The 26,241-nt window shown below is 40.5% G+C and overlaps 1 protein-coding gene across 1 annotated transcript; it reads left to right on the forward strand.

The window, feature by feature from the left end:
• Positions 1-3,243: 3,243 nt before the first annotated feature.
• Positions 3,244-25,625, forward strand: LOC135255615 (SITS-binding protein-like). The gene is made up of 10 exons (XM_064337037.1): positions 3,244-4,251; positions 7,100-7,271; positions 14,175-14,382; positions 14,571-14,721; positions 16,813-17,010; positions 17,348-17,616; positions 19,364-19,500; positions 19,956-20,077; positions 21,757-21,936; positions 22,358-25,625. Exons 1-10 carry the CDS (start codon positions 3,781-3,783, stop codon positions 22,532-22,534), a joined length of 2,085 nt encoding a protein of 694 aa, XP_064193107.1. The 5' UTR covers positions 3,244-3,780; the 3' UTR covers positions 22,535-25,625.
• Positions 25,626-26,241: the final 616 nt, after the last annotated feature.

The raw sequence follows: 26,241 nt of genomic DNA on the forward strand, positions 1-26,241 counted from the left end.
GGTGTTTCCATAAAAATGTGTATGGATGTCTCACCTCAATGTAAGCTTTTTCATCTGATATTATTTACTTACCTAAATGCTATGCTTTATTTCATGCCGGAGTTTAGAAATTGATCTTAGTTAAACGGAACTGAACTGAAAAGCAGAAAAGTACCATTGACACACTGAGAGCACAAGTGAGCAATGCTAAGTGAGGGTCCCGCGTAGCTGCCGCTTGGTAGCAGGGTTATTAAGGGGGAGAATTGAAGGGGGAATTCCCCACACCCCGATCCAATGACTTTCTCCTTGCCAGAGCTATGCAGGGGATCAGGGGGGTCTGACGTGAGGCAACTGATCTTTAAGGCATCTCAGAGATCACTCCCTCCCACTACACTCTAATGCTACCCTTTACAATTAGTGTTACGTTTCACATTATTTCATAGGCGGGGGGGGGGGGGGGGTGATCTGATAATTAAAATGTTACTGTTATGGATATGAGTTTTCACACATAAACTGCACATACCTTCACTGTGTGATGAGCCAAGGTCAACAAAGAGGTCGTTATTTAAACCAATTATTGTTTTCTTGCAATTAACGTAATGTTTATGTGCTGAACACTCTACCTGCTCACACCGTGAATGAATTATGGATATCCATTTTCAGCAGAAAAGGTTTCGAAGGAGAATACATGCCGCCCGACTTGACTAAAATAATGTTTAGTGGTCCCCTCCATTCCCAGTTGGAGAAACCCATTGTGTGTCTCTTGAAGATGGGTGAGCAGGGAGGGGGGAGTGAAGAAGGGGGTTGGGTTTATACAAATTATCAAACATAAGTTAAGCTATGCTTGTGAATATATAGTGGGCTTTTTTTCTACAGAAACAATGCCTTATTTGGCTCGACCTGTTCCTACACTGAAAACCATGCCTGGCTCTGCAGTTGCATAGTACGTTAAGTTTTGTTATTGTTGAATGTCGATGTTAAGAAATTATGTCAACTGATACCGAGAAGCGCATTCCTCCTGCATAACAACACGCAGATTTTCCGTGTCACGGCAGTGCGCAGGTGGGAGCACTTAGTGGCGTCGGGATTTTGAGTCTGAACACAACGACTGCTGATGGACAAAATGAAAACGTCACAAGACTGTCCCCTGCCAGCTAAGTCCTGAAGCCTTGACCCTTCAAAACAACATGAACAACATACCTACTCGCAGTGGCTTCTGATTCATTCCTTGACACCTTCAGCTGAGCTCCACCTCCCTCCCTGAGGACTAGCTGGCAGAATAGAGCATTGTTTTCAGCTCTCTGCATACAGTATCACATTCATTTGCTTTCAAACCATTCATTTGCTTATTACTCAGGAACATAAACTGTATAGTATTGCACAGCAGGCTATAATTAGTAATGCACGCTATCCATTTATGGTCTATATCTGGATAATTCAGCAGCTTGGGTTAAGTCACTGAAAACGTAACTCCGGAAGTCAGTCAAGGACCTGCCAGATTATAATGTATTACCTGGGATGCTGAACCACACTGCTGCCTGCATATCTGTCTACCCACCATGATTAGCTAAGCCATGAGGTTGACATCTTTGTCGAAGGCAGCATATACACGCAGTGGCCACTTTATTAGGTGCACCTACTGCTTAATGCAAATACCCTGCTCCTCCAAACAGTAAAACACATGGCTGCAACTAAATATATACAGCACACAGACATGGTAAAGATGTTTTGTTGTTGTTCAACCAAACATTAAAACGGGCAAGACACATGGTCTAGGCAATTTTGACCATGGTATCATTGTTGGTGCCAGATGTGGTGGATCCAGTATCTCAGGATTTTAACACTATAGTGTTTACAGAGAATGGTCTGATGAACAAAATATCCAGTGAGCTGCAGTTCGGTGGGTAAAAACACCTTGTAATGAGAGATGTCTGCGGAGAATGGGCAGACTAATTGGAGCTAACAGAAAGGCCACTGATGTTCAAATAACAGCCATTTACAACAGTGCTGTGCAGAAGGGCATCTCTGAATGTACAAGTTATCTAACCTTGAAGCGAATGGGTGACAGCAGCAGAAGACCATTGGGTTCCACTCACGTCAGCTAAGAATAGGAAGATGAGGCCTACAGTGGGCACATGATCACCAAAACTAGACGACGGAAGACTGGAAAACCATCGCCTAGTCTGATGAATCTTGACTTCTGCTGCGATATTCAGATGGTAACGTCAGAATTTGGCTTTGGTCAATGGTGCAAGCTGGTTGGTGGCGGTGGTGTAAGGGTGGGTAATGTTTTCTTGGCACACATTAGGCTCCTTAATGCCAACTGAGCATCATTTGAATGCCACAGCATACCTAAGCATTGCTGCTGATCCTGTGCAACCCTTTATGGCCACAGTCTACCCTTTTTAAAATTGATACTTCCAGCAGGATAATGCGCCATATCACAAAGCATTAATCATCTCAAGCTGGATCCTGGAACATGACAGTCACTTCAGTGTACTCCAGTGGCCCCAGATTTCAATCCAATAGAGCACCTTTTGGATGAGGTGGAACAGCAGGTTCACAACAGGAATGTATGGTTATAAATTCCGCAGGAACTGTGCGATGCAATCGTGTCGGCATGGACCAAAAAAACTTTGCGAGTAGGCTATTATTATTATTATTATTATTATTATTATTATTATTATTACGTAAACTATTTCGTTTTTTAAATGATATTCACTCTGATGAAATTATATTAATTTAAGTTTTGTAAGACTCCGTAATTTATATGTCTGAAAATACAAAAATATACTGAAAAATATACTTCCATATGACACTGAAAATAAAGAGAAGTGCCGTTGACAATGTATTACCAGTCCAGACACTAAGTTGATTTCACTAAGTTGATATCTTTTCAAACTTAAATACTTTTATTCAATATAGAGGCTACACATGATTCTTGCGACAAATAATATAGCATAAACTGATAGCAGGCTAATTTACTCGAACACGCTTTGCCAGACGTCGTTCATCTCAAGTATCTAATTTCAGTAGACGGTAGGGTTTAGCACACTTAAAATCTTAATACTTAATCGGTCAGTTTGAGCAGTATGCTATTTCATATTTTTCATTTCCTTACCAGAGTGACGGCCCATATTTAACAGGGTGTAGCCTAATTATCTAGCCGCCTTCAAACAAACAAAAATAAAGAGTTTGCATAACTTTAAGTAGTGAGCAAGAGGGTCGGAGTGAGCGCGTGAAGGGGAGTTGGTTGCGCGCTCCTGGTTTCAGTCGGTGGCTCTCGGGTGCTTTAATCGCTCCTTGGTGGTGGCTATCCCGGGCGCTTTAACCTGCAGCTATAGATATTTGCAAAGCGGTCCGTAACACTTTCTCTGGTTTCTTTTTGATGACCAGTTTTGAGTTACGTCAGAAACAGGCGAAAAGTGCAGGGCAAGCAAATAAGCCTCTGGAGCCGTTCGTAGTTCGTACTGCCCAACCTGGGTTAGACAAGTCTGTTCAACGATCAATGCCACTAAAAACCAAAATTTATATAGCAGCATGTGGTAAGTTTTCACCTTTCTGGACTTTGTGGATGTTTCAGCCGTGGGGGATGTTGCCTGTCTTTTTCACGCGACAGGTCTCAATAGCAGGAATAAATAGGCTACGCATGAATAACGGATACATGTTTCACTAACTTTCTTATTAGCCTATTAAGGTAACAAGGCACGATGAAACGTCTGTATTTTAATATTTTACACATAGATTATTCTTAATAACAAATATTTAATATTGTTATTTTTTTGTTCATTGTACTACAATATGCCTCACGCTCGAAATAGGAACCCTAGTCCCATCCCAGAAGTTACATGGGACACTGGGCTTAAGGAAATGAACGAAACGTGGAAGGGGGCTATCGCCTGCCTCGGCGTGGCAGTCTTCTTCGTTATGACTATCGGGATCATTTATTGGCAAGTTGTGGATCAGCCTAATAAGAACTGGATCTTAAGAGGGACTTTCAGCGGACTGATTTGGGAGAGGAGCACCCACTCTCTCGTTATACAGACACTGACCGAGAACAAGACCTTTGTGGAGATAGGCGTGAAGAACATCGGGAACCCCGAAGCTGACGTTCCATTTGTCCGAAACCTGTGCTGGCTAAACAAAACAGAATTCTGTTACACCTGGGATTCAGTTGCAGACATCAAGATATCTTTGGAATCAGATGATGCGTCGCAGACCGAGTGCTACAACATTACCTGGACGCCGCGGAGTTGTCATATGGATTTAGAGGTATCGCTAAATTGGTCCTCTGTAATTTATTAACTGCATGAGACGGAGACGGTTCCTGTCTGATAGTCTAGCTCCTCATTTAGTTTAACCATATATTATGGTTTAGCCAATACTGTTTGCTGTTTTGTCCTCTCCAAAATACGCGCCTACATTAAATTACTGTCTATAACGTATTATTTGTATAATTTCTGAAGATCTCTAGTAAATTAGTAGTCGAGTAGCCTGTCTTTTTCTTCAGCAGTCTCGTGAATTAATCTAACGATGCAGACGCTCAGTAAATATGCATGCGTAATAATATTTGTTATAATATTATAATTACAGTTGTTGCTACTAAAGCATTAGAGCGCCCAGTACTGAATATTATAAATATTTCAAATAACAAATTTCTCCATTTATAATTGTTTTTTGTCAATGCGTTTTGGGAAGAACATTTCATTGTTATTTGACATAGCCTATCGCAGTTTAAGCGATAAATAATTAAGATTTTAATAATGTTTAATGCTCTATAAAATGCGCACCCAATTATTAAACATGTGGTTATTTAAATGGCAGTGAAGTTTTTGTTGAGCATAAGCTGTTTTCAATGTCTAACGTCCAGCTTTCAATTGTTTTTTCAGGTAAGTGTTTGCCATGACACAGTAGCTAAAAACATTTATACGATTTTAATTTGATAGATGTATATAAATTACTTAAAATGAATAATATGAAACGAGTTCTGGATATTATGATTATTGCTCCACATCTGTCGGTTTTATAGAATTATACTGACCTATTATGGTAATTATAAATATTTTGTATTAAATTGACACAATCAATGAAAGAATGCTGGGATTTAAAAAAAAATTTTTTTTTTATCACAGAACGTGAATAATAATTAGAACAATTTTTTTACCATACAGTTAAATTGTTAGAACTTTATTGTTTGAGTCTGCAGTTAGGACTTATGGTCTGTAACTTAGTCTAGCGATAAATTGTAAGTTCTGGGTCCACTGTGGCTTCTCCGTTCCCAGATTCACATTTGTATATACACAATTAACAGAACCTCTTTACCAGAGCAATTAACAAGAAACTCCATCAAATAAGACCAATACACCAGCAACAGACCTGTAAAATTATGTGAGCGGAAACAAAAGTTCTTTCCACGTATGTATAAAAATGTTTCTTCCATAGGCTACACAGATGGACCATTTTATTAGAGTATCCATCAGTAACAAGATCACTACTGTACACTGCTTTCATAATCGTTGTCTTTTTTCTGCAGTGTAGAACAGAAATGCATGTGCCCCTGTTCTCCCCTTCCTGATTTCCTATATTCTTGCATATTTGTCACACTAAATGGTTTCAGATTTTTAGACAAAATGTAATATTAGACAAGGGGAGCATGCAAAGCACATTTTTAAAATGATTATTTTATTTTTTTAATCACCCATGTGAAAAAATAACTGTACCCTTAAATGTAATAACTGGTTGCACCATCTTTATCATCATTAACTGCAAACAAATATTTCATTTAATTTGATATTAGTATTTCACATCGCTGTGGAGGAATTATTCTCAGCAGAACTGCTTTAATTCAGACAAATTAGTAGGTTTTCAAGCATGAACTGCTTGTTTCAGGTTGTGCTACAGCATCTCTATTGGGTTCAAGTCAAGACTTTGACTAGGCCACTCCAAAACTTTAATTTCGTTTTTTTTCAGCCATTCAGGTGTGGTCTTGCTTTTGTGTTTTGGATCATTGCTGCAAAACCCAATTATGCTTCAGCCTCATCTCATGGACAGATGACCAGATATTTTTCTTAAAAAATTTCTTGCTCAGAGCACAATTCATGGTTCCTTCAATAATGGCTGGTAGTCCAGGTTTCGAGGCAGCAAAGTATCCCCACACCATCACACTACCATCACCATGTTTGACTGTTGGTATGATGTTCTCACTGTGAAATGCTGTATTTGCTTTACACCAGGAATAATGGGATCCATGTCATCCAAAAGGTTCCACTTTTGACTCATCTGTCCATAGAATTATTATCCCAAAAGGCTTGGGGATCTTCAAGGTGGTTTTTCTGCAAATGTGAGACGAGCATTGATGTTTCTCTGGGTTAGCAATGGTTTCTGCTTTGCTGCTCTCCCATGAATTCCATTTATGCCCAGTCTCTTTCTTATTCTGGAGTCATGAACACTGACCTTAGCCTAGGCCTGAGAGGCCTGCAGTTCTTTGGATGTTCTGGGATCTTTTGTGACTTCTTGGATGAGTTGTTGCTGTACCCCTCAGAAAAAGTTTGGTAGGCCAGCCAATCATGGGAAGATTCACCACTGTTCCAGGTGCTCTCCATTAAGATATAGTGGCTCTCACTGTGGTTTGAGTCACTTGTGGTTTGAGTCCCAGAGCCTTACAAATGGCTTAGTAACCCTTTCCAGACTGATGTATTTCAACATTCACCTTTTTTTCTCATCTGTTCTGGAATTTCCTTTGATCGTGGCATTGTGTGCTTGTAGAGACTTTGCGATGACTGCTTCACTCTGATGGCAAGGTTCAATATGAGTCAAGCTTACATACATCAGGCCTGGCTGCAATCAAGCCTGCCGGTGTTCAGTCAGCTGAATCTAATAATAAATTCAGTTTAGTTAATTGGTTGATTGAGTAACTAAGGGGACAGTTACTTTTTCACATGGGTGACATTAAAAAAATGTGTTTTGTGTTTACTCAGGTTCCCTTTGTCTAATATTACATTTTGTTGACCATTTAGAAACTATTCAGTGTGACAAATATGCAATAATAGAGGATATCAGGAAGGGGGCAAATACCCTCTCACAGCACTGTAGGTAATAAGCCAATTTTTCTCTGCTGTAGGACTGTTTCTCTATGGTTAATGTCTCCTGGTACGGTGGAGCAAGTGTCCAGGCGCAGAACTGGCCAATAAACAACGCCTCTGTGTCAATGCGACCTTTTGTGGTGAGCGATCTTCAAGATGACCCCTCAGGGTATGGATCGGTCTTGGAGCGCTACTTCCTGGGGTCGACAGGTGAGCATTTTCTAGTCAGTCTCGTGATGGGCCTTGGGCTGCTGGACTGCTTTGTTGCACCTTATCTGTGTCCTCAAACTGTTTTCTCCTAAAGTGGAGATAGGATCTCCATGTAGAATCACACCAATGAATCTCCATAGATGGATTAAGTAATAAGTTTTCATTTTGTTTTTCTGAAAAAGGAATGAGAGGTCAAGTAATTTACAAGTATTGTGGGTTTATGTGTGTTGTTTTTGAGGGAGAGATTTTTTTATCGTATAGACGGTTTTTGGGGTTGGTTTCTAATATAGCCAGGGAGTTTGCTGACAAAGGGTGTCTACCATTATTGAATTTCATAAAAAGGACAAGCACTGAGTTTGTAGTGTTTAGAATGTTACAGTATACTATACACTTGCTCAAGAATGTGCAAACATGCATGCAAACACACACACGCACACCTACACACAGACGCACGCGTGCACACACACACACACACACACACACACACACATTGGGGTGTGCCAGATGCACTGTTTAGTGTTTACTGGTTTGTATTTCGTTTTGCCCTGTGCTATCCCTCTTCATTGTAATCAGTGGCAGTACAATAGCAGAGACACATACGATGAATTTAGAGCTCTTAGCCATGGCACATCACTTACATAAATTACATGAGAAGTGAAAGTGAGAAAAATACACATAGGAACTCACTGAGGCTAAATTGCAGTAAACCCCCAAACTGAGATTCTTTGTGTTGAGCCTTCAAAGTCTTTGTGTGCAGTACTAGCCTGCTGTTGTCATACACAACAACAGGACTACTCTAGGTCTGTCCTAATTAGATTCATAGTCAATTATGTTTTTATGCTATAACATGCGACATCTACTGAGCTTGATTCAAGCCATGTTAATAAAGAAAAGCCAAAAGATTTAATGAGAAAAGAGGTGTTTATGTATGACATTTGTTTGTACTATGATAAAAGGCTACATACTTGTTTACAAAAACCTGGTAGACCTCTGAATGAGGAGCCAAGCAGAAAGTGTGTGTCTGTTTGTGCGTGAGAGCGTTTGTGCAAGTGACAGCACTAGCCAATAAACTGATAAAAAAGTAAACTGACCAGAATGAGATATCACATAAAGACATATCTAAATATGTAATTACCATCATGTGACAGCAAAATAGGTTATTATGCATTTCCCTCAACAACTGTTTAATGAGGCATTAACAATGTAAGAAATACTGTGGCGGGTTTAGCTGGATTGTCCCACGATTGTTCGCCCTTCTTTGTTAAAAACGGCCTTAATCGCTGGACACTTTTAACTCTCTGTGCCTCTCTCTGCCATTAATGGAGTGATACAACGACGATTAAAAGCAGCTGTTTTGTTGCCATGTAACCACAAGCAGACAAATACTTCATCACGGGTATTAGCTAAGTAATAAACTGCAAGTATAATTAGGCTCAGGCTGCTGGAACCCGTCTCCGCTGGTCGTACCGGAGTCTGGAGCTACTGTAATGGCTTGGCTTGTTTGCTGTGCTCCGGAGAGTGAGATGTTGACTGTGAATGGAATCGAAAAAAAAACTGACCGAATTGAATCTCCTTCTTCCTGAAGTAAACCCAAGTAACCTTTTGTAGCACTGGTTTAGGGTTGCATACAAGCTGTGTTGCTACATAATGACATTTAAACCTCTGAGAATTTTAGTGCTTACTACTAGATGCTAGTACATGGTAGGAGAGGCCAAGGCTGATTGCTGCAGTTCCCGGAACTGTGCAACTCCAGGGCGTCAAGCTATGAAGAATGTTTGGTTGGGAACTGCCAATTGGCCATTTTACCCTTCATTGCCAATACCTTCACATGTCAAGGTGAGCCTAGTATATACTTTTCATGCCTAAAGTGACACAGTTGCCACCTTGTTTTATACACCACCTCGTCGTCATACCTCTTTTATGTTAGTAGTCATTTAGAATAGTAATTGCTGTTTGGTTAAACTGCTTTTTGTGTACAAAGGACGCCAGTAATAGTTATTCTGTGAAATTAAATTACAGCCAAGGTGTGCTAAGATGTGCAGTCTTTTAAAAAAATTCCTAAAGACTGGGGCAAGATGTTGCAGGAATAACATTGAGCATTACATGTACCAACAGACTAGCAATGGCATTTCTGTGCATTCATATTAATTACGTCCCTGTAGAGATTGGCTTTCCTCTGCTAGCTTGCCTATACTTCTTTAGAGAAGGTTCATATTTAATATTCAGTGTATCAGCATTGATGATAAATGTACAGATAAAACGGAATAAGAGCTGAAAATACAGGAAATGATTTCTAGCTATTATGAAGGAAATAACGTGTTGCCTATTTGGCCTATTCAGTAGTGTAGGCTGTATAAAGTAAATGTTTGTTATATTTACTGGAAGGCAAATATTACCATTTGGTTTTAAATACTGTATGGCCAAAATATAACCCTTAACATGTTTTGAGTTTGTATATGAAATGTTCCCCTTTCATTTAGGGATGAGCAAAAGTGAAAGATAAGGAAGATGTAATAGAACAGAATATGAAGTACAACAGAATCAAGTACTGGTTAAGTGGCCCTTCATTTGCTGAGTTTTCTTTTCTCAGTTTCATGCAGTGCTTCATGGAAAGTGCATTAGCAGTAAGATAAATATTGATAGTAGTGTTTTACCTCAAAATAGAATAGCAGAATATTTAGTAAAATTAGTATATACCGTAATAGAACTCGATTTCTTTTCTTGGGGTACTTAGCAGACAAAGGAATTCTTTAAACCGTGTCTGCTGGCAGCCATACAGCAAATTCAACAGATTGTTTGGCCCCCTTTGAAGTTCCCTAAGCTCATTACAAGTTAGGCCTTGGAAAGATTTTGTCTTCTTTAGTCGTTTTCAGAGTGAATGCTTGTAAAGGATTGCGTGTCAGCGCAGTAAAGAGAATACCTGTCACCGTGCTAGTCTGGAAGCAATAAAATAAATTTATTGGTTGCCGGTGATTTTATTTTTCTTTTCTTTTTGTTTCTGGCATAAAGCATCTGGCATAACAAACATTAATTGTAAAAGGTACAAAACTTGAAAGAAACCCCCCCGCCCTCCCTCTTTCCTTCTGTCTTTTTGATTATACCCTAATATTTTTTTCTTTTTGAGAAAAAAATAATAAAAATGAGAATACATTTTTCATATAAATATAAAAAAATTGACATTATTCTTGTTGTATTGTAGCAGTTCCTGCCACGTATGACAGATGCAGAATTGTCACATTGTACACCCTGGAAACGGTAGTGGCCATGAGTGGAGGCTGGCTTATCACTGGCGAGTTCAAATAACCCATAGTGTGCGGTGGTGAGAACATGAATGTTTTTCTTTCCATTAAGGTCTGTGGCTTTGTGAAGCACTGACCTGCATCATGTGCAAACTGCTCTTTCCGCAGATCGATTTTGAAAAGTGACCGAAATTTTTATAGAAAAAAGAAAAAGATATGAGTCACTGTCTTGATGAAACTTTGAGGAGCCGCATTATGAAAACTGAGTCCAGGGGCATAAAAAATCATTTTTATGTTCTGGATATTTTGGAATACAACCTTCGAAACCTTTACCAGATTTCTCTCCAAGTTGCTACTGGGGATCGTAAATAATGCCGTAATGTGGCATGTTAAAGGAGGAGAGCGGGTCCATGTGTTTTGCAGCAGGACTGTAGGCCCCGTTCTCCCCCCTTTATCCTGGCAGTGTGTCCCCATGGCCCTGAAAGAGGGTGCATACGGGGTCACCTCAAAATACTCGCACCCAACAATAGCCATGCAGTGGGGCACAGGGACGAAGAGTTGCCTCTGATGCAGAGACTCATCACTCACCTTAATCATCACTGTTGGCATCTACATCATTACTGCATGTGACACATTGCAGGGTGCCCGTAGGAAATGATTATTAATGGATGCAAGAACATATGTCTATATACAGTATATGCATATATACATATACATTGTGTGTGTGTGTGTGTGTGTGAGTGTGAGTGAGTAATATGATCTTACCCTTATTTTTATCATGTCAATTTTATTTCACAAACCTACTGTTTGATTTATGGAATAAGAGGCTAATGTAGGATCTGTCTTTTCTTTAAAGAACTTGTGGAAAATATTTGAGGAAAGCTGGTAGTGTTTAGGGAATTGTTCTAAAAATATGTGGCTGAGGGCCCCTTTTAAACTCCAGAAGAACCCACCTTGGCTGAAACTAAAGCCCTAAAACTTAGATTTCACAAAATGACCGTTATTGATTCACTCTTGTGCAGGTTGCCATATTGCATGCACTTCTCGGTTCTGTGCAGTCTTTTGATGATGATTAGTAAGTAAAACTTGGCTCTGACAGTCTGTTTTAGGGCTAAATTGATTCCAAAATGAGAACCATGAGTTGGTTTATTTTCCATAACATGAACACACATTTTTTCAGCATTTCGTCATTTTTTCTAAATTTTTTTTTTTTAGTTTTGTACTACTCTTCATAAAAATGATATCTGTCTAATTTTATTTGGTTTACTATGGCATAAATTTGGTCTATGTTCCTTGAATGTTTGAAATGTATATGGGCATATACCACTTAAACTCAATGACTTTTTACAAAGCCAACATTGATGGTGCCTTTTTTTTATAATGATTTCATTCTATGCCCATATGCTGACTTAATTCAGTGCCATGCAACAGCGGGGAAAGTTTCCATGTGCTTTAAACATTTCCTAATGCACAAATATACTTATGAAATACATTTTATGTGTGTGATGCGTTTTTCATACAAAAAAACAAATAATTTAAGAGGAATCCAGAAGATTTTTATTAATATATTTTTTCAAGACTAATAACGCCTCAAAACACCAGCAAATTAAAGCTGGTAAATTTTTTTGTTTAGTTTCGTGCCTTCATATATGAGTGGTTCTGATATGGTGGTGTGAACACTCATGTTCAAGCACAAGCATATCTGTAAATTTTAATTCAGCAACACATAACTTTGCATCAGTAGAGTACCCTGCAGCTATCTCAGTTTTTTTTAAATTTGTAATTCCTTAATTATAAAAGTTTTTTTTATACCTCTTTTGATTGAATTACAAAAAGCATCATCTTGTGAACTGTGATGCTTAATCACATCTCAACCAGAACATGAAATAGTTAAATAGTTTGGTACAGTTTTGGGGATTATGGCATGCAGTCTGAGGAGATGGGTGGGCTGGTAAGCAGTGGGGTTTTTTTTAATGAAACTACTTTACGGGAATAGAGGATTGGGGGGTTGAAAGGGTTGGATGGAGAGGGGCACTGGGGCATTAGGGTGGGATCTGGCCGGTCACAGAAACCTGAGAGGCAGCCGGAATTCCTGAGAGGGCAGCTCCATCTGCAGACACAATCATCTGGACTGCATAAAACCTCATCATTTCACAGAGGTGCCAGAAGTACAAAGCACCCCGTCCCTCCCAGGATGGGACACCCTGCCTCTCTGTTCCCTGGGGCCTCACCTCATATCTGCAGCAGCACAAAAACCCAGGAACTTAATGTGAGAAGGTGCTCAATGACCAGTCGTTTGTTTTTCTGTTCTTGCTCTGATGATGGTCTCAGAGGGACCGAATCCTCTGCTTTTTTTTGTACTTGTTTCCTATAAACCAAATGTTGAATTTTCCTCTGTGTTTTACTCTGGGATTGGCGTGTTATATTTGTGTGTGTATATCTTACTGTAAGGCCTTGGCTCCTTTGCCCTTTCGATGCAACACACCTGCCAGACTTCAAGAATTTGCTGCCATGTTTATCATAGTAGTTATTCGCTGAGTAGAACCCCTTATGAGGAGTTTTAAAGATGGCTTTGCTCTAATTTTTTTTTTTTTTGTTTAGAGTAGGGTTGACTAACCCTGTACCAGGAGAACAATCTTAATTTAATCCTCAGAGAAGATCATTGAGGGTGGGCCCTACTTTGCAATGATACCCAGATTCCACTATAGAGAAATGCCCATTTCTGTATGTTTTTATTTCAACTCTACTTTGGCACACCTGACTCTACTGATTAGCAGCTCAACGGGATCTCTACCTGTTGAATGAGGTGTGTTTTGTTGGTTTTGAATTAAAACCCTTGATCTCCAGGAACAGGGTTGGGCAGGCCTGGTTTAGAGGAACACTGGAGGTAAACTACATTCCTCAAGAGAACAAAAATAACATAGGATGCAAACCAACGAATATATCACAGGTGGTCCATCCCTACCCCTATTAACACTGGACCTCATTTTGCTTATTAGTTATCCCAGTTGTAGGTCTAAGGCATAATATTTATGGTGGCCCCAAAGTGCAAAAGAGAGTGCAGTTATTGGAGTGTCTCTTACCTGTGCAGGTGGCGCCCCTGTTGCAGGTGTTTATAATTGTGTGCCACCTCAGCACACGGCACTCATTTGAGGGGGGACATGCTGAAATAGACAGGGGATTGTCTCCTCTTGTGCCGGCTCACATTGTACTGGCTTGTTATGGCGGATAAGGGACACTCTCTAAAACCGCAATGTTATTTTTGGATCCATTCAACCAAGTTGCCAACTAATACAGTGGCTATAAATATATACTCATACAAAGGCATTTGTGCGGACGTACATGCACCAGGGCATTCAGCATTCCTTAACCATCCCAGAAAGCACATAGCTATGCTGACATGGGGTTGGCGTGTGGCCATATCTCTCTCTCTCTCTCTCTCCCCCCTGTCTTGCTCAGTCTCACTCTTCCCCTCTCTCTCTCTGTTTCTCTCTCTCTATCACTCTCTCTCTCTGGTTCTGTGTCTGTGAGTAGATCTGAATGTTCTGCCACAGGACGCGGTTTTATCCTTTTAGAATGGCAGCATTATCTGGTGCGCTGGTGACTAAGGCCATTACACAGTCGTAACGGTGCTGTCATGCTGTGATTCCCCCTCCTGTGACAGGCGTGGCCGTGCTGGTGGACCCCGAGGTGGCCCTACACGTGAGCTTTGAGCGCATGCAGCAGTTCTGTCTGCGCACGCCCCGCAGCATGGAGCGGCTTCCCCTCAAGTACACCGTGTGCGTGGGCCCAAACCTCAAGGCCGTGCACCAGAGGATGTGGCGTCCCCACCCCTCACACAAACCAGCGCTGCCCAACATGGACACCCTATGGTTAGGGCCTGCTCTGTGATGATTCTACATTTATTTATTTATTTACTTGTTTGTTTGTTTGTTTGTTTGTTCCCTTGTTTGTTTGCCTATTATTATTATTATTATTATTATTATTATTATTATTATTATTATTATAACATTCAAACTCTCCCCCCCCCCCTCCAATTTGACTGAACTGACCCTCGCAGGCTGCCGTTCTGGAAGTTGCTTGTGAACGTGGACTCTGGCGTGAAGCTGGAGAGGGAGCTACGGACCTTCTCCAACCGGCTGAAAAGACACCGCCTGGGAGAGGGAGTCATCAGCCTCACGGAACATTCCACGTCTCTCCTCTCCGACATGGTGCGTCACCTCCCTCAGTCTGTCATTTAATACACAAAAAATTAACAGAAGAAAATATATATTGAAAAATATATATTTAAAAAAATATATTTTTGCTCCCTGTGATCTTCCTGTGATCCAATATTTTATGACAGAAAATGCTGGGAAGCTACTCTCGAATGCTTTTATCATGGTAGCAACATTGCTTTTTTCTAAGTTAAAATTTCAATATGGAACGCTAAAACCTTCTGCAATTCAAAGTTCAGATTCAATGTGCGTAATTACACGGTGATTCCTCCACAACCAGTTTAAAGTGCTATTATTGTTTTACCAGGACAATGAAAACTGAAATGCAGTTAGGTTAAATTGAGTATTGGCTTTGCGGTATTATCATAGTAGTGTTTTGGTTGACATAACTGTCCTTAAAATATAAATACAACAAAAGGAAATGGAGCAAAGTGTGCGCTTGTGAGACCCCGTTTAATTAGTTTGTTTCTCCCGAGCCATTTCCATGTCTGACCTTCAGTCTGGGCCTGGTCTGGCCCCGCCCTCAGGCCAGATGATTAATCTGCCCCGAGCCTGAGCGAGGACTCGCACCTGTCATTCACGCTTCACAATATCAGCTGCTGTCAGCCAGCACGGAGCGGGGAGACACTCACGGGCAGAGCTGCGTTCGCTTACCGCGCGAGAGAGGGGCAGCTCGTGGAAAAATGCGCGCTCGCGTCAGGGTCGCGCGTCAGCTGCTGGAGCACCACGTGCCTCCGAGGTGCTTCTCAGCTGCTTATTCGCTCTTAGCACTCTGTCTCCCGGCCAATTGTAAATCAGCTGTTTACAGTTTTAGATCCAGGGCAGGCCCCGACGCGAGCTTTTAAAGACTTTGGACGGTATTCAGTCAGTCGTCGTCCTTCATTTCAGCAGTCAGCTAAATAATTTTTCCTAACTGTGTAATAACCGCATTTGTTTGAAAGTCAAAGTTGAAAATAAATGCTGATTACATCCTTCCCATTATGTTCGGGGATCGCCGGACATTTCTTGTCTATTAGTGACAACGTGTGATATAGTGTATTTTGGAGTTAATTCTGGGGATCGGGTGAATATTAGACAACGCTGTGTCAGATTTTAATATCTGCACGGAAAAAATACAAGCTGGATTTAAACTGTGATGTGCTGCGCAAACGGCAGTAGTGGTTAATGTGACTATAGATGTGAAAGCGATTATTTTTATGTATTACTGAGAATAAAGGAAACAGAAAGGGACAAGTCAGTACAAGCCAGGTTCACAGCAGGGTCAGAATGGGAAAATGTCAAACAAGTATTTCTCTAGGGAAAACAGAAAATGTAAGGGTTTATCACTTTTGTTTTTGTTTGCTTTATATCAATTTTATCTTATCTCCATTTGGATTGTCCAATAGGCTTGCGTAATTGCTGCATAATTCAGGAGAATGCAGACAAGAATATTCTTTCCTCTGATTCATTTCAATAAAGGTACCATAGACAACTAAAGCATTCACATCCTTTATATGTTGACCACAGCGAAGAAACAGTTCTACGGTGCGCATGAGTTTAAACTGTGGCTGTGGGGGTTTAATTGCATTGGTATTGTCCCTCCATAAAGGAAAGAAAGCTACTCACATTCCCCCAAAAACCGAAAAGACAGACTAGCTATAAAAGGCACGGTGAGAGAAACAGCCAAAAAAAACACGTTCAGGTAAATCTGATCCTAATGTGAAGTTGTAATCCGTCCATATTCCTGTGGAAAGAAGTTAGGAGTTCTCAATATGCTATTCCAAATGGCTTGTCTGCCACATTACTGTGGATTTCTTTCCTTCTTGTTGTGCTAGAGCTGAGGAAGGTTTTAAAATGTTTTAAATTTCTATTTCCATATGAATTAATGTGATCATGAGTTGGAGAACAATAGATCTACTTCAGACTACTACTACTGTAATTGATTTCTTTGATGGTTGTGTATAGTATCGCTTTTTGTAATTATGTGTACATCAGCAGTATACATCCGTGGTACATTGGCAGTGCACATCAGTGGTACATCTGTAGTATGTATCTGTGGTACATCAGCAGTATACATCAGTGGTAGTTTATTATATGCTTTGACAGGTGGACCATGAGTACCTGTACGGTAAGCAGAAAGTCTCTGAGGGACCGACCAGGGATCTGACGCTAATGAGGCTCCTGAACATCTCCGTCACCCTGTCTCCGTTCCTGGGGGTAGACAGCCAGCAGTTCCAGGCCTCCCTGGAGGACGGCACAGAGGCGTACTGGCTCAGTTTGCCTGCAACCCCGCAGGGTCACCTGGTGAGAGCCCCCTGGTGGCCTCCACCAGCAGTACATTTTCACAACAACAGCTTTCATTTTCAGACCGACAGTCGAAGATCACACTCATGTCTACAGTAACCAATGACTGGTCTCTAAAATACTCAGTTTGTTTGTTTTTTAGTAGATCATGTCAAATATGTTTTGCCTGTACAGAGATGCCACTAGCACCATCTTGGTGTTGCCAAACATAAGGCGCATGGATCTCAGAGTCTCCCTCACTAAAATGAGGCATCCTAAAGAGGCCAGGCTTCTGCGCTCAGCAGTATGTATGTATAATCCCTCCTCTCTGTGCCCTCTGTCTCTCTCCCCCGCTCAGGCGCCCCTGCTGACGCAGTGGAAGGAGAAGTTCTGTGTGAAGTTGAACGTCAGCAACCCGGCGGCGGTCTCCTGGTTCACTGAGTGGGTGACCAGCCTGCGCTCCCAGCTGAGCGTGGAGTACCTGGTCCTGGAGGGAGGGGAGAGGAACCCGTTTGAGGAGCACGGCCTACGCCCGCCAGAAGCCCTGGCCAGGGACAAGTACATCCAGCTCCTGGCGGAAATGGCGACCAGGATCGGCAACTCGGCCATTGTGACCGCCGGAACACGGTGGGGCAGTGCGGCAAAGCCGCTACCCAGCTAACACAAAACATTTGTCCCGAACATTTGGAGAACATTAGGTTAGATTCCCATTTGGCTGTGAGATCATTTCATGATGAACATGTTCCTCAGTCCTTGGACATGTTTATTGTTCCAAATAATTCTGTCAAAGTACAGAGTTTAGTCATGCGAACACATCATGAGGAACATGTGTCAACAAAATTTTAAGAAATGTAAGTATGGAAATGAGTTGTTAGGTAGTACTGACTTCCTGAATATAATTAAAGTGGATGCCCAATCGCTCATTTCCTGAATAAAAATAAAATGTGAAAGCCCAATTCCCCATTTCAAATTAATTTTCAAGTGGAGCAACATATCTGAATAACATTCTCAAAACTGGTCATGCAGTGTTCCTTCAGACACAATAATTACGTCCAAGGGACATCCAGGAAAATGGACAAAAGTACTTTTTGGGACTGCTTGCTCTAATTTTCTGGCAGCATTCACAGAACCAAAAATTGTTCTCTGGATAGGGAACCGAGCTTATAAACATGAGGTTGCAGGTTCAAATGACTGGCTGGCTGATGCTGCATCCCTGAACAAGGTAGTAAGCCAGGATTTCATTAAATATCCAGCTGCGTAAATGGGATATTGTGTAAACTGTGCAAATCTCCCTGGATATAGGCTTCTGCTAAGCTAGTAAAACAAAAATAATAGCAGCCTATCATTTTTCTTCAGTAATCAGTGGTTTATCTGGCATCTGGCGATGTTTTTTCTTTGGTTTGCAACTTTTGACTTTCGCACGATAGTGTTATGGTGCCTCAGCCATGGTCCAGTACCTCAGTCAGCTGTCTCTTTGGTTGCATAGTGACATAATGCCTTCAACTACCAACCAGGACATCAGCCAAATACTTTGTCAGCATTCAGATCACCTTCCGAGTCCCGTGATGTTTTAATATGACAATATAATCCTTTCACTAAAATTCTTCAGCGATTTATGGAGCAATTTAATACTCTGCTTCTGGCCCTCCAAGCCTTTCCAAACCTGACGCCAGCCTGCATTTCACACCAATCGCTGGCAGCTTCTTTAACATGCAGGCTTTATTGGCCTTCACCATTTTAAATCTGTGTAGCCAACAAGATGCCATTCTGTAACTAAGTGTTGCCCAGCTCTAGGTCTGGTGGGGACATTATGCATATAGTTCTTCATTCCTAAGGTTTTGTTGTGTATTTAATTACTGTAGTTAGGCAGGTTTAGGTGTCTTTTGAAATGTGCACTATCCTGTGTGAAAGAGACCTTTGTTTTTGCCATAATATATGTAATTAATGTAATTGCTTCTCCACATATTTTTTGCCTCTTTGAGGCAAGTAATTCCTGCAATAAAAGTTGTCATTTGGAGTATGTCTCGAATGCAGAGAAAGTACAGTGCATTGGAGTTTGAAAAGAAGACCAGTTATTAATAAAATGGTTGAATTACAGTTTTATTAGCAGGCTTCATTGATCCACTTACCAGAAGTAACTGACACACCTGAACGCGTCCTTACATTATAAAATTATGCATCCAGGTATTGTACCTTGCCAAATGGTGCAATGATAGTGTCCTGATTGAGATTTGGGAGGGCACTATCATTGCACCTACAACCCCTGAATTAGAAGAGCATTTCCCTAAATTGTCATACTTGACTGCCCTCCTTATGGCGCAGTAATGGAATGAGGGAGCTGAGTAAAGCTGGATGCTGCTGTGCTGCGTTTCAGGTCGAGCCACATGTCCCTGTTCGTCAGCATGGTCCCGCTCAGCAGTGACTGGAGCCACACAGGGCTGAAGAGCCTTATTCCATCGGTCCTGCACTACAGCCTGCTGGGCTACAGCTTCTTCATTCCTGATGCAGTAGGTAATACTACAGCTCGCTGAGCCTGTACTTCCTAGCTAGCCTTCAGCATACTGCACCTGTACTGTACAGCATGCTGTAAGTGACTCATCCCCTGTACCTCACCTGTACTGTACAGTATGCTGTCAGTGACTCCTCCCCTGTACCTCTCCTGTACTGCATGCCATTCTGTTACATACTGTAATTGTACAGCATTGTGTCATTATGACTGAGCATGAGTGCACAAGCTCCTTGTCATGACTACAGCAGCCCATTTTAAACGTGCAGTGTGGAAACCCTTTTCAAAAGCTGCCAATAAATCAATGAGTATACTTTTTCGTAATGGAGTAATGGAGGCAATATTGTCTGCTTTTGAGGAACAAGCTGAGAAATATTTCCCCCCTAACCTGAGTAACCATGGAATTTAGAATGACACCAGAAAGAGGAGTTCTTCGTCTTTATTTTTATTTTCTCTGTAGGTGGCTCGACCTCGAAGGAGCTCATCACTGATGAGGAGCTCTTCATCCGCTGGCTGCAGATTGTCTCCTTTCTCCCTGTCATCTCCTTCCAGACTCCCCCCTGGGTGTACGATGAGGACAGGGTGTGTACTCCATATTATACTGGCTCTGAAAATGCTTCTGGAAATTCTGTCTTTTATTTCCTATTGGATTAACCCCCACCTTGGAATGGCCGAAGTATAGGTCTGTGCTTTATTTATTTAGGAAGGCACACACTTGCCTCTGAAGCATAGGCAGTTAGCCACTAATTATTTTCACTGTGCAGGGATGGTTGGTAATGCAATACAAAGAGGAAGAAAATAGCTATGTGTGAATCAGAATTAGAGTAACAGGGAATGTTCAGATATTGACATGTTAGACACTATGGATAACAGCTCAGGTTACAGGTGAGGTTTTTCGAGGGATAAGGCCCTGGTCTCTGCTTAACATCACCTGTGATTAAGCTCCCATCTGTTCAGTGTTAGGTTTGGTCTTGAATTTACAATAGCCAAACTTGCAAATAATAAAAGCCCCACCAACAAGAATGTTCAAGGAACCAGCCATGGAAAAAGACGTCATTACAGCAATCACACACTTTATATTTTAAACTGACACTAAGAGTACACTCAGAGATAAACCTTTCTATTTTTATTTATAGTTTTTTTCTGCAAATGTAGTAATCTATTAATCTGACTTAGCCTAATGAGGTCTATAGTCATAAATGTACTTGTCAATCTGTGTTTGTGAAGAAAAAACATAGTAAAATAAAAGCAAATAACAAAAATGACTGACAAAAAACCTTAAGACTTTTTTCATTTTTGTGGTAAATTTGTACTGCCTTAAAATATGCAGTCAGTTCATATATCCAGTGCCTTTCCTTCAAGGACTGGCAATTCCATGATCCAACTGGGTCCAAAATCGGAACCAGAACTGAAACCACCGGTCTGTTTTCTCAATTAAATAAGAGGTCCAACTCAAAATTTATTTATACAAACGTGTTTTTCTCCTCTTAAAATGTATATTTTTATGAATGTGGTTCATCTTTTTCTGCAACAGGAGACAGGAGAGAATGTTAACTTTTGGAAGTGACCCTTTTTCCAGTGCCAGAGACATTCCAGAAAAGCCAAAATAGTAGATGTGACCAGAGACTCTTAAAAAAAATATATTGAAATGCATTTTTCTTTTTTACAATTTTATGGTCAGAATGTTTCATTGATCTAGTTTCATAAAGTCAGTCTACTGCTTACCACCTAGAGTGATTTTAAGTGAAGAGACAGATACAATGAAAGAGAAATATAGCACTTCAATGATCTTTTCCTGTCTGTTTTTATCAAGGGGAAGAGTTGTGGCCAGCCCTCTCTGAAGGCCCTGGGCAGAACTTAGCGCTCAACCTGTACTTTAGCTTCAGGAGCGTTGGGACTCGTAAATTCTAAAAAAACATTCTCGTCAGTGACACTAACTTGAACTAAATCATTGTTTTCACTGTGGATTGGTTCATGCACATCACTATTATACATTAACAGCAGATGATAACTCAAATGGCGGTCTATCCACTGGTTAGCATGTCGTGTATTAAGTTGAATGAGTAAATACTCCAGTTCTGCCTACGTCTTAATGAGAGACAAGTCCCTCTTGTTCACATTCCTTCTTTGACACAGTGTGCAGAGTGGAATGAAAAGGCTAACAGTATTATCTTCTCTTCTATTGTCAGTGCACAGTTTCATGTTCACATCCAGCTACATTTTTCTTACCAGCTAGTTTGCTCTTTCTTTCTGTACTGCAGGTCTTGAACCTTACCAGAATCTATATAGCCAAGCACCAGGACTTTGTAGTTCCCCTCATTCTGAAGTATGCAGAGGAATGGAAAACCAGCAGGAATCCAGTATACCGCCCCCTCTGGTGGGTCAGTCCCGATGACCTCAACACATTCACCATCGATGATGAGTTTCTGATAGGAGACGAGGTAAGCATTTTCTTTGCCACCGGGGGCAGGATAGAGCTATAAAATTGAATGGTGCTGATTAGTCAGAGGAATCTGTTCTTGCTGTCAGTTTTCCATGTCCAGTGCTACTTCCTGAGGAAGCACTCATGACTAAGGGGGCTCCCTGGTAGCATGTCTTTTGCAGCATGGGCCTAGATCACATCTTCACGGCAGGCCAGTGGCAAGCTTATCAGGGAGTCCCACAGGGTGGCACGTGATTGGCCTTGCTGTCACCCAGGAAGTGATTCAGCTGGTTATTCTAGTCAATAAAGATTCATTTTGTCCATCAGGTGGCTACAGTCTGTTTGTAACAGGTATTATTGGGTTTTCTGAATTAGGGAGGAAAATAAAAATAAATAAATTATCATATTAAGATGTTTTTTTTTTTGCCACTTCTTCTCAGGTCCTTGTAGCACCAGTTACAGAGAGGGGTGCCACCCAGAGAGACATTTATTTACCAGGAAGCAGTTTTCAGTGGCAGGACGTGAGTAACACCCAGGTCTTTGATGGAGGGACGTGCCTGAAGGATTACCCAGTTGGTCTTGAAGAAGTGGCAGTTTTCATACGAAGGAATTCTTGAAGCAACCGGAACAGTTTTGTTAGTGTTGTTCTTCCACACGTGCTGCTCTGATTGTACTTTCCTCAAGGACTATCAACAGAACTTGATATCAATTTTGAAAATTTAGAAGATTTTTATACTTGCACTTTAGAATTCTATATTCTATATTCAAGGAATTTTGCCATTTTTTTATGGAAGAAAACTGAGCAATTTCATCACTCTGTGGTTTTATGGACTTTTTCTTACTTTTTGCTGCTTTTTTGCATTTACAGGTACAAAAATGTGTTTACATTTGATTGATTTTTACAGTCCTTAAATGTTGACCACTACAAATGCCCATCTAATGGAGTAACAAAGTATACCATTCATTTGCTTAAAAAGTTGATGAATTTTAATAATTAATAAGACCAAATTGGAGAGGAGAACTTCTCTGCTGAAGAAGAGCCAGGAAAACCACATGTGCATATGTGGACTCAAACTCTCTTCTCCATTCTACATTTGAAAAATTTACCTCAACTTAAATATGTGTTTAGTGTTCTTTATCTTTTATAAACGCACACTCTCAATTAACACTTCAAAATTCTTACTCCAAATGTCTTGAAAGCACTTACAAATGAAAACATGAAGTGTATCCCACGTGTGTGGTACTGCAAATGATGATGACTGGCTTTAGGACGGGACTGGTTAGAACAATATGAGATAAACTCCAGTGGGCTTTGAGCCTTTTTTGTGTCCAATCACATCCTCTAGAATTGCTTTACACATCCTTTTTTTTACTTCCCAGTGTCTTTCTTTCTGTCTTCTGGAGGAAACGCACAAGACTGACTCCTGTCGGAGCTGACGCACTGTCTCTGGTGATTTACCAGGATGCAAGATACTCAAGATACTCAAGTTAAAAATATATTCTGCTGCTCCGCTCCATTGCAAAGCTGCTTGTGTGTATGTGCACCATTGTTTTACTAGAAAACGTATGAGTTTGTAAAGAAAGTCGTGCAGGAAACAGCACAGGATCTCTGTATTAACCAGATGGTCAACTCCTGCATTCCGTCAGACCTGCCTACTCCAGGAGGTTGGTACTTGGTAACAAGAGTTTCTGGTGCTACATTACAGTTTATCAGATACTAATGAAGGGGTGTGCCCAAGCACTGTACAATCATTTCTGCCTGTGTTTTGTGGTCACATCCTCTTCATTAGTATTCACAAGATGTGTCAAATTCTTATGTTGACATTTTTACAGCAGACAGAAGGACCTTTTAGTGTTAAGAATATAGAGTCGACCGCCTAGTTAGTCTATAATCTAGCTAGTTCACAGACTACAAGTGACTACGGCTCAAGGCTGGCAGTTGACTGAGACATTGAGGGACACCATGCAGCTGAACTGTAAGCACCTGTGAGAACTGTACGATACAAAGCATCCATGACTCGCATAGCCAACTTTGTCACATGAAAGAGGTTACAAGGTCACTTGTCATGAGGAGGATGCATTGCCCATCAGCAGCATGATTCAGCTGCCTAGAAACCTTTAGTGTACAACCATAAAAATTTCAATGACAAAAAAAAGAACCGCAAATGCACTGTGTGCATTTACAGAGGAAGGCCCAGAGACACTGAATGGACAGTATTTGATTGTATGTTTTGCTTTTAACTTTATTCATAGCAATAAGTCATAGCAGTTTTTTTATGTTATATTGATTTTTTTTGTATTTATATGCATACCGTGGCTCTTTGATATATTATTCATGGCAATTGTGCAGTAGAAAGTCTGGGTATGCAGTTTCAATACATCTTTTCATTGATGGTTTCTTGCGATATGAGGTGCATCTTATCAATAAGCTGGAAACCCCTGAAACAAATGAAAAGATTAAATCTTCTGTATTGCGTTTCACGTTTTTTAAGAATTAAACCAAAACAGATTTGTTGCCCAGATGTGTTATTGGGCCAGATGTTTGAGAATGCATCATTTGTGCTGTGCTCTCCTCACAGTGCGGTCAGTATGCTTCTGCCTCACACTGAAAGCTCCAGACCATTTCAGGGTTCCCACTAGAGAAGGTGCACTCTCAGCCTCTGTAGACCTTTGAGTGATGCACTGAGGCGAGGGACTGCCACTGCTTTCGGTCTGGATATACACAGCAGCGAATTCAGCCTCTGGGTTGGGTGCTGGGTAATGCCCACTGAATGTCCATGATTGCATACAAAACAGACAGCAATAATGAAAGCAGAGCAAGTCCTTTCCTTTCCTGCAGTGAGTCACACGTGATGACCACAAAAAAAGAGGAAATCTTTGCTTATTTTGTGGTTGTAATACAACATTTTGAAATATGTATAGGGCAAGGTAAATTTTCCCAGATTTCTGCATACGTGTTTATTACATAGCTTTAAGTTGACCCTGAAGTCAAAAGTGTTACTGTGTAACTATTAAACGTGTTTGTGATGCTGCAAAATAATAATACCACAAATGAAATCATATGCAATCACACAACATTCAGCCTGTTTAAACAGAAAGTCAGTTTTCCACTCTACTGTGGCATGTCACTGATTTCCTCTGTAATGTATGCTCTGTGTTTTGTTTATTATATAAAAGTTATTTTTCCATAAGTAACGCTGTCACACATTTTAGAAATAGTCAGATTGATTAATCTGGCCTGATTCAAATGGCCCTCTGTGACCTGAACTGGATAATTAAAACACATTGTATGCTTACTGTACTTACAGATGACTCAGGTTCTGCAGCTCTTTTGTTAAAAAAAAGAAGAAGAAGAAATTAAGGAAAAAACACAAAAAAATCAACACTCATGTCTTATGTTTGAATTCACTGGGTTGAACTTCAATGTCTTAATATAGTTCTGGTAAACATAGTTTTGAAAATAAAATTATGTTTTCCATAATACTTTCTTCCAAAACAAACTGTATAATTGCATTTTTAGTGAGCATACTATTTCCTGCTTGTGGTTACATTTTGGATATCCCTTCTGAAAATTTTGCGAGCATTATCTGAGAGGCATGAATGCTGAAGTGCACAAATTAAAAACAGCAGTGGCGGCCCCCATGATCCTTTGCCTGTGTTATTAAATGTTCATTTTTTCTGTAAATCAACAGTCATTTCAAATGTAATAACTGCAATAAATGTTTACATTTTCTTATTCAAATGATAGTTCTGTTGTTAAATGGAAAAGTGGAACTTTGACTTGAATTGACGCATGATAAAAATCTGCACATAAAGCCAGTTATGTGGTTGCTAAGGTCTGTTAACAATTTTCATGGAGCTTATGTGGGCTTCCTTGTCATTGTAAGAAGCTGGAAATTATTTTTTCCCACAGTAACAGAAAACATGTTGCTTTAGATTCTGAGAGATAGAGATAACAAAATGGCTGAGTTGATAAACTGTCCTTGTGTGCCCCACCACTTCAACCTGTCGTTGTGTATCTGTGGCACTGCTGATGACAAATATCTCCACTGATTCCAGTTAAACCTAATAAAACCTATTTATAGTGCCGATGAGGGTCCGAAGAGATTCATATTGGAGTCACTTTTCGTACCCTCCATCCCTAAACTCCTGTGGTATGCTACCTCACACCTCAAGTCTTTAACGCGTGCCAACCTCTAATCACCTGTCAGAGGTCAAAGGGGAGTCTTAAATCATTCAGATGGCAGGGCATTTCCAATCTTCTTAAATGTGATAATTATTATAATATATCATTTCATTTAATATAAAGAAAATTATATAATGG

The sequence above is a fragment of the Anguilla rostrata genome, chromosome 5 (assembly GCF_018555375.3).
Source record: "Anguilla rostrata isolate EN2019 chromosome 5, ASM1855537v3, whole genome shotgun sequence".
In the NCBI taxonomy this organism is placed as follows: Eukaryota; Metazoa; Chordata; class Actinopteri; order Anguilliformes; family Anguillidae; genus Anguilla; species Anguilla rostrata.